The sequence below is a fragment of the Sinohyriopsis cumingii genome, chromosome 1, assembly GCF_028554795.1.
Source record: "Sinohyriopsis cumingii isolate HCF-2022 chromosome 1, ASM2855479v2, whole genome shotgun sequence".
Taxonomy (NCBI): domain Eukaryota; kingdom Metazoa; phylum Mollusca; class Bivalvia; order Unionida; family Unionidae; genus Sinohyriopsis; species Sinohyriopsis cumingii.
The window spans coordinates 74,951,897-74,961,998 of NC_142961.1; the positions used below are offsets into that span (position 1 = coordinate 74,951,897).

Sequence of the window (10,102 nt, forward strand, 5' to 3'; positions counted from 1 at the left end):
CATCTCCTTTGCAGAATGGCCAAATAGTTTTGTCCTCTGTAACCCCATCTTCTTTGCAGAATGGCTAAAACATTGTCTTCCGTAACCCATCTCCTTTGCAGAATGGCCAAATAGTTTTGTACTCTGTAACCAAGTCTCCTTTGCAGACTGGCCAAATAGTTTTGTCCTCTGTAACCCCATCTCCTTTGCAGAATGGCCAAAAGTGTCTTCTTTCACCCAATCTCCTTTGCGGACTGGCAAAAATAGTTTTGTCCTCAATAGCCCATTCTCCTTTGCAGACTGGCCAAAACGTTTTGCCCTCTGTAACCAAATCTCCTTTGCAGACTGGCCAAATAGTTTTGTCCTCTGTAACCGAGTCTCCTTTGCAAAATGACCACATAGCTTTTTCCTGGTCAAGACCATTGTAATATTAACTCAACTTCCATAAACTGGTCACTTGCATAAAATGGCCAAAATATTATGTCTGACAATGCTAGGTTTGGGGAAGGTTCAGTTAAATATTTTGACCATCTATAGCTTTTTCTTTACAATGGTATCATACCACATGCAGGGCACATTTGTACAAATTAGACCTTTTCAATAGTTTCCATAAAAGGAAAATACACACAAATGCTCTGAAAACCATGAAGTTAACTTTTGATAGAATTTCTTTGTTATAACAAAATTGGCTCTATTCGAAAGGGTCCTGGCAAGTAGTAACATGGCCTTTGAATATTGAAAATTAATCTTAGCAGGACAAACATTTGACACACATTCATCCATTGGTCTGGTTGGTCCTAAATAAACAGTGTGCCCCTTGGGAATCCAGTATGGCCACCACAGTTGCCCTCTTGAAAATTTTGTTATTACTACTCCTTAATGGATTACTGTAATGACATGGGCTTCTCAATAAAAGACTTCTTACAATGTAATTTTTTGCTCTGAAAATTGTTCTAATCTTACACCCATCATAGTGGTCATCTTGAAATTTGTATCATTACTTCTAAATGGATAGTCCCAGAGATGCTGCTAAGATGCACGAGTGTGCAAATTTGCATGAATTTATTACAATTTTGCACTTTTGGAAAGCAGTGATGTGCAAGAACTCATGCTTTGCACATATGAAAATGTACTCTGCACAGTATATAAGTTGTATTTAACTGTTAACCCATAAAGTATGTGTCCTGACAAAAGTTATGCCACTGATAGAGGTCTCATTGTACTTGTTTACATGCGTCTTTCTTCAGGTTTACACATCTGGCTACTTCAGCTTGACATGAATGGTTGTTAAACTAAATTTGATTGGCACATTGGATCCTTGAACAAGCATTCTGATGTAGCTTTAACCATGCATTCGTCAATTAAGTTTTATTAACACAAAAGACAGGCAACCTAGAAGTCCCAGTAGCCATCTTACAACATGTTCATCCTCAGATAATGATTTGGCAATTTCATTTGGCTAATACTAGCCGATGATAATAATGACGACAATGATTTTTAAAGGTTTGAAGTTTTTCCAGTTATTATTATTAGAGCTCAAGCGTTACTGGAAATGCCATCGACTGACTTTGAACCTGTGATGTCAAATATGAGGCTAGTATACAAGGTGGATGAACAAAATGAGACAGCATGCAGGTCAACAAGCCAGTTTAATTTAATATACCAGTGCTATACTGTCGGTAGTATATCAAATTATGATTAACCCGTGTCATAAATATGCATATTATTATGGTTTCAGTACACATATAGTGTTGTTTTAAGAGTAGACTATTACATCTGTACACTCTAGGTCAATGATGAATTTCCCCTTGTTGTTGAGTTTAATTATAGTGGCGTGCGCACAATTGTTCATGTGCCACTTTAAAATTTCCCCTTAACAATTGTTACGAAAATAAGAACATAGAAAAAAAAATAGTAATTCCCATTTTGAAATGATAAAAAAGTGTTACACAATTTCATCCAGATCCACTCAACTTCTTATCTCTCTCATGTGGGATAAAACCAGATGGAAGTCAGTGAATGAAAGAGAAAAAGAATTTGGGCTGGATGAAAACTTGAACTTAAACTTAGACTAGTATTTTCAATATAAATTAACACAGAAGCTCAAAAGGAAGCCAATTGACTATTTCCAACAGGATTGTGAATAGCTAAAATAGATATATATTTTGTATTGACCGCATTGGGAAGGATGTGAAGGGTTCACTCCTTCTGTCAGTACAAAGTTTCCTGTAGTGAGTCTTATGCTCTGTTGGAACAAAAGTGTGTGCATTTTTATGTGGTATAAATAAAACATGTATTGTATGTACTTGGTATCTTTGATATACAACTCACTGTAGACCACTCCAGTGGCCTAAGTGCTTAGAGCATCTGCCTCAGATGTGGGAGGTCAAGGGTTAGAGCGCTAGCTGAGCCATACCAAAGACTACTCAAAATGGTACTTGTAGCTGCCCCACTTGGTGCTCGGCATTGAGAAGTTAGTGTTAGGATTGATCAGTATGATAATTTAAATTGTCAAAATAGCATTTATGTGTGAATCATTTTTGAAGCCGATTTAGGCAGCAGTTAGCTATCAGCAAAGCCCAACAAAAATAAGTTCAGAAATCCTGCTCAAAGGAGTTTACCAGCAAAAAACAGGAGGGAGGCAATTAATTCTTTGCACATATGTCAACTTGGTTCTGACCAGGATTAGCTCAGAGAATCCAGCAGAGAAGTTTGAACACCAGGACAATCCATTCTCTTGTGAGTGTAGTGATGAACACTACTGACACTTGCATTACCTACGAAACCTCTACTGAATTTATATTTGAATTGTAGCAATTTCAGCATAGTGTGAAAATAGGGGAAATTTTGGGCATTTAGCTTGTGTCTATAAAAAAAAGTTTAGAGCACTTATTGAATTTAGTGTATGGATGACAAGCTTCTTCACTGTTATTTTATCGAGTTTCCAAATTTTCAAATTTGGGCAAAATATAATATCAAATTTTTGTCTCAGCTTTATTCCTTAATACCCATACATCCTCATTCTTTTCCAAACAAGTATATGAAAACCTTAAAGGAACTCATAGGTCTCCATGTAGGAAGGGCAGGAGCTGTTGTGGCTCCATGTCAGAAGGAAGATGGGCAGGTGCTGTATTGGCTCCATGTAGGAAGGGCAGGAGCTGTGGTGGCTCCATGTCAGAAGAAAGATGGGCAGGTGCTGTATTGGCTCCATGTAGGAAGGGCAGGAGCTGTGGTGGCTCAATGGTTATCATTATAGATATATGACTCAGTGGGTGCAGGTTTGAATCCTAGCATCAAATCAGTCTGGGTCAGCTACTGTGGTGTGTCAAGGGCAAGGTACTTTACTGAAATTTTCTCAGCACTAAATAACTTATTTGTGGTGCTGTGCCATTCATTTTTTTACATGTATCCTCAGAGCTTTTATTAGTAAAGATCCCTGCTTTAAAACCTGGTTTCTTTTCAAGAGCTCTCACTTTTCAAAATTGTGTCTACGGTTTCCTCTATTCACTCACTATACTCAACTCTTGTAATTCTTTTTCCTTTTTTGGGGGAATTTTTTTAGCTTCAATTCAGTTTTCCAAATTCTTCAAAGAGTTTTTAAATTTGTGTTTTTTCAGGTATCAGGCTTCCCTATCAATCTTCCATTTACTGAACTGAATTCCATTATAGAGGCAGTGTATGCAACAGGAGTCCATGCTCAAGAGTCCAGAGAAATAGAGTTTGCACTCGCAGTCTATGTCCATCCATATCCAAACTCCATCCTGTCAGTATGGATATATGTTGCTTCTTTAATTAGGCAGAGGTAGTGGTGGAAGCAGTGACAAAAAGACATTGTGATATGATTAAGATGTAACCTCAGCCAGTATTGTTATATTCTGTCCAGTGCTGATATTGTTATATTTTATCCAGCAGCTGATATTGTTCTATTCTGTCCTGCACATGGCCTGGAAATCGTAAACTCCTGAGCTTGAGTTTCAGCTTGGCATTTTGTTTTAACCAGTCACAAATGATGTAACATTTTGAAAGCTCATTTCTGATTGGCTGATAGTGGACACTCAGTTTTATCCTCAGGCTCAGAGTTTAATGATCTGAAAGCTAGCAGATCAGAGACTACACAATTAGTTTGAAATAGTCAAGAAACAGTGTAAATTCAGATCTCCAAGTGCATATTGTGCCAGTAGATCTGGGTATATACTATTACAGATAGATGTGTATTATATGAGGGTAGATTATACGGTTGATCAAGATGGAGCTGTGAATCCAGTAGAGCCTTGACTGATATTTTGACCACTTGAATATTATATACAGTCTAGCTCATATAGTATTTGGTATTTGTTGGACAGGAAGCTTTTTTCTAAATAGAATTCTTAATAGACCATTTACTATTTACTGGCTGAAAGAAAACTTGTCACAAGAGTTACTTCTGTGACTAGGTATTTTCTGCCGAAAATTTATGGTAGCCATTTGCCATTTGCATTTACAGATAGCAGTGATCTGAAAAATTATTCAAAAGTTATACTTTAAATGTCATCAGATTTTGCAAATGTCATGAAGATGAACCCTTGAAAAATATGCTTTTATTTATATCACTCAAAGAAGGTATTCATTATACACCTTATTAATCTTCTAACCATGAATGAGCCATCCAATCCAAATCTAGAAAAAAGATCCTGTTGTCTTCTCATTACACATACCATGCTCTCAAACGAAGCTAGAACTAATTTTTCCTCAACGTTTCCTGTTTACAATTGAACAAGTGTGAATAACAACGCCAACGTCTCACTTGACATATAAATGGAAATGAGAAGCATTATTCTTAACAAAGCTATATCATCAAGTTCCAACAACTGTCCAGTCCTGCTGTCAAATTAATGCTGTCATTTCCATGCTAAGTCCCCAGCACAGCTTCTTACAATGTCCCGCCAGAAACAGTTCAGATCCTATCAGCCGAGCCTTGAATAGAAACTTTCATAGTTATTCACGTGGTGATATCTTCTGCGATACAAAATTTGATAATTTCACAATAGCTGTAAATCACATGTATGATTCTGCTATTGCCAAGCATCAAAGAACTAGTGCTATAAACAGTGATAGTAAAGAATTTAATGAGTGACATTGTTATACACATTTCATTCATAAAATTTATAAAATTGCACATATCAGCTGATGAAATTTGATTTATGAGTTAAGATGAAATTTATATCAGAAAGGTTGAAATCATAAGCAATTTCTTCATTTTTCAGTTACTTTTTGGGAATTTTGTTAATTTATTTGAAAATTGATTGGTATGTAGCAAAAATACCAGTATCATGGTAATCTTGATTGCTAGATCACACCTTGTCGGCATCAGAAACTCCAGAACATGACTCAGTGCCTTGCATCTCACAATGATCTGGCTCTTGATATGATCTCACAGTCAAGATCAGATTACTTTGATAACAGTGTGTGTGTGTGTGTATATATATATATATATATATATATATATATATATATATATATATATATATATATATATATATATATATTGTCCTACTGGAGGAAAAAAAATGTTAATATGTTCCCAAGAACCACACCTCTTGTAATTGGCAAATCAGCTGTTGTAAAATCAAGGCGGATTGAATCCTCATGTATACATAATCAGGTAGTGATATCAAAGGATTTGTTTGTAGCTGTTTGAATTCTGACAGAGATAAAATGACTTTTATGAGAAGTATAAACAACCAGCTGTGGGAAGTGAATGAAAGTGTAAGAAAGAACTATATGGAAAGTACTGTTTTGAAATGATACCTGTAAAAGTAAATGATACCACACAGATATTTGCAACCTACATCATACAAAATGGGGTACTTTTGTAACCATCCCTGAGCAAAATAAAAAAGATCCTGTGAAGAGAAAGGATCATCAAGTTCAGTTTATGTTCAGCTGCTGTCAGAATCATAAGTCATTTTGTTACAGGGGTGACTGGCTTATGATAATGTACATTTTTTGAAGGCGAGTAGTTTAAACACACAGTAACAGTGACAGATTACATGTATATTAATGGCAAATCCTTGGAAAATGTCAGCACAGTGATGGTGGACAGCATTGTTGGATCTCAATCAATTAATGACTATATTCAAGTGCAAACAGTTTGATTTTAGTATGGTAGAATTATTTTTTTTTTTCAAACTTAGCAGAGATAGGTGATAACATTTTGATTCTGGATAAATTTCAATACTGCAAAGCCAGCTTGTATTTACAAAATATCGTGTTTTAATTTAAAGTTCTTTATTCTTGATGTACAGTTGAATTATGAATAAAAAAAGGAAATCTGCAATTCTTGTCCTTCACTTAATTGATCATTCCTTCAAGAGCACATACAATTTGTGATTCTTGTCCCTCACTAAATTCATCATTCAGGTGGGTAGCGACCTGGAAGTTATTGAGTCAGATGTCTATTTATTCATGTCATGATTGACCCGAAAAATTAATTTGGCAATAGTTAACAATATCAGTTTTGGCAGAAAATGATCAAGTGAAGTATCATGTTGTTAATTCATTTTACCCAACAGAAGAAATGTTTTTTATGGTCTTGAAAATATTTTGTTTGTAATGTCCTTTTTCAGTGTTCAGAGCAATATCTTGCAATAGATGTATACTCACATTAAAAAATAATGATCTTGACTCTAAAAAAAAGTGTATTGCCACTTACAAGGAAATGGCCATAAAGTTTCACCATTGGAATGGATTAAATTTATGTGATCAAATATTTATGGGAGTACCACTATGGCAGTTGCTGGATTTTGAATATCCGGATAGATTTTAATGGCTGTGTGAAAAAGTGGAATAAAGGAGATTTCAGTTCCATTGAGTTGTAAAATGTGCAACAGTTATACTTTGAATCATGCAAAAGACCAATTTTATCTCTGCCTTTTTATGAGAATTGGGATATTTTTCATATTTCTGTCCATCCATCCTACCAACCTTCTATCCATCTGTCTTACTTTTCTTTCTGCTTTATTGCTATTGAGCTATTTAAGAGTAAGGAATTAAACATGATCTATTTCTAGATTATTATATGGTGGCATGCCAGGTAAATATTTTAAGTTTTACGTCACACTTTACCTTTCACTATTTAACTTTGAAGTCATTCAAGATTAAGAGGTACAGTTTTGTATATTGTACATCATCGTTAGTTTCAAAGGTGTGTTGCATACCACATTGTCAAGGTCACATTTTATTATTGAAAGATTTTGTCACACTTTCTCTTCCACTTTATAATTTCAAGCCATCTTATATTAAGAGATAAAACTTGTGTCACTAGATGGCATGGCATGTACCATATTGGGAGTTCTATCTTCAAGGTCAAGGTCATGACTCAATATTTTTTATTTCCATCACATTTTCATTTTCACTCTATGACTTTAGAGCCAGTTGAGATTAAGGGATGAAACTTGATGTGGTTGCATATCCTTATTAGAAGGTATGTTGTGTTCGATGATGTAGGTTGTATCATTAAAGTCAAGGTCATGGCTCAGAATTTGAAGTTTACCATTCCTTGTGCTCCACAACTTTCAAGCCTTGTGAGATATAAAGATGAAACTTGGTATACTTGTATATCATCACCAGAAGAGTTTTTGTGAATCATGTTTGGATTCCTATCTTCAAGGTGAAGGTCATGGCTCAATATTTTGAGCTTTCCAGTATTCTTTACGAGAGCTGTTTGAAATTAAGGGAAGAAACTTGATCATAGTGATATTTTCACTAGAAGGTGTGTCAAGGTCATATCTTAAAGGTCAGGCTAACAGTTCATAATTTGTAGTTTTCGCCACAGACTTTCTTTTTGTCCTGTTACTTGAAAGACATTAAGATTGAAGGATTATACTGTGTGTACTCTTATGTCATCCCTGGAATATATGTTGTAAACTACATTGGGCAGAGTTCTGTCTTTAGGCCAGGGTAACAGCTCTGTAAATTAATTTTTGTATATCTTCAGATCCTGAATATTTTTAAAAACCATAAACTATTGGCTAAAATAATTTTCGTATGCCTTATTATTTTTTGACGGTGTTTCACAAAAATATTTTGCCTGAACTTAAGTTTTGGGACATGAGCTAAGGAGATCCAGTGCCTTATTTTTAAGTTAGAGTCTAAGCATGTCTATCAGTAATTGTACAGCAAAGTTTGCTTCAGTCAGTCATTAATACAGGGTTCCCACACTACTGGGAAATTGGGAAAAAGTCGGGAGAAATGATAATTTTATTCCCGACCATGAAAAGTCCTTGAATTTTGCAAATATTGATGTAAATCGGGAAAAACCACGACATTTTCCGCCACCACTTGATGTCCGAAACAATTACATCATTGAGTTGTAACTGAACTGATTTTGAGTTGAATTTAACAATTTATGACCAAAATATTCAGAGGTTGCAGTACATATCATTTGGGTATCTGCCATAAACACATTTGTTGGTATAATGGTACCAATTGTACAACCCCAGGTGGGCGGAGCTTAAGGTGTAGGAACGTTGTATTCACAAATAAAAACAACAACACTAGCTGTTGTTGGTGCATTATGTAAGAGTTGTACTTTCTGTTAGGCTTAAAAAAGTTAAGCCTCTTGGCAACATGATTATATTAATTCCTATCTAAATCATATTTTGTATTTTTTATGATTTTTTAAAATGTGGTACACATGGCTGAAAATATATCTATTGTGACTAGATAACTCCTACCCCTGCCTAGTTCCAGCAGAGCTATCTCTCATAAGTGCAGTGGAGTACCTGGTTTTGTCCTTGTCAAATTGACATTCTAACATTGTTCTCTATGACAGTGTGTGACATGCATGCTGAGATAGGATAGAAAGTATATTTATTTCACAAAACATTAGCATTGAGGTCTATGGAAAAACAATTGGTACTGTGATACCTGTTGAGTCAACACAAACACTTAATGGATTAGATTCGTCTAGTAGACTTTTTATCCCCCAGACAGCTCGATAACCTAGTCTAGCATCACCAGAAGCCAATAAAGTGGTGGCAAAGCCTAGCTGTTTACCGGAAGGCTGAGAAAACTTAAACATTGTTAAATCGAGTAAAACCCGCATTAAATCGACATGAACATTATTTATTTTCTCATAAATTGCGAGTATTTAAAAATCATTATTTCTTTAATCTGATGAAAGACAAAGTAAAACTAGGATGTTGATGAAATTTGACCTAGTACTCGCAATTTGCATTGGTAGTCGTGCGAGTGCACAGATTTCACAACCCACATGTTCATGACCTCATAGATACCATAGTAACATGAGATCAATAATATCCCATTTTAAATGTTGTAGAAAAGAATATTAAATGAAAGTAGTATGCTGGCTGTAATAAAAATTAAAACTCGAAAGAACCCAAAATTATTTATATTTATTCCTAGTATAACTGCCAGGGTTTTGTTGTATCATGTGACTACCACATTAAGTTTTGATCTGTGCTTGATGAATCTGGCTTGCCAGATTGCAGTGACAGCGACAGGTTTCTTGTCATTCTTCTCCAAATAAATATGTTGAGAATTATATGTTCTTTCTGGTTTTTACAAAATTGAATTTTGTACAGCAACATTAAAAAGGAGTATGCTGTTGATATCATGTGACTATTCAGATTTGTGAAGTCATGTGACTAGTAATGCAAATGGTGAATACTGGATCAGGTTTCATATATGCTGTAGTTTCGTTTAGACTGTCAGCGGATTAAGACATAACAATTATAATACTTGCCATTTCTGAGAAAATAAATAATTTTCCTATTGATTTCATGCAGGTATGAGTTGATATAACATCGTTTAAATTTTCTAGGCTCACTAATAAGCGACTGCTATATTCTGCTACCACATGGTGGCAGCAAATTCCAAATTTTTAATAATGCAATTTCTCTTACCCCAGATCGCAACCTAAATATCTATGGGGTGGGAATCTGTGGAGGAAATCCAGATTAGAAAATGAACTGCTATTCGTTTTAAGCTAAATTTTGTTGTCCAAAATGTTGAATCTGAGCTGAAATTTGGTGAGAAACTATTACACAATGACATGCGGCTTGAAACATAGATTTCAGAACTTAAGTGGAATGACAGAGAAATGGGGGAAATTGTGGTCCCT

The 10,102-nt window shown here is 35.1% G+C and overlaps 1 protein-coding gene across 4 annotated transcripts in view; it reads left to right on the forward strand.

The window, feature by feature from the left end:
* LOC149807134 (coiled-coil and C2 domain-containing protein 2A-like) overlaps positions 1-6,295 on the forward strand; it is a 225,611-nt gene extending 219,316 nt beyond the window's left edge. For all 4 annotated transcript variants that reach the window (XM_089962521.1, XM_089962530.1, XM_089962539.1 and 1 more), the window contains one exon: positions 3,597-6,295. In XM_089962521.1, coding sequence (XP_089818647.1) covers positions 3,597-3,785 — 189 coding nt within the window. In that variant the 3' untranslated portion in view covers positions 3,786-6,295. The remainder of the gene's footprint in view (positions 1-3,596) is intronic.
* The last annotated feature ends 3,807 nt before the right edge of the window (positions 6,296-10,102 follow it).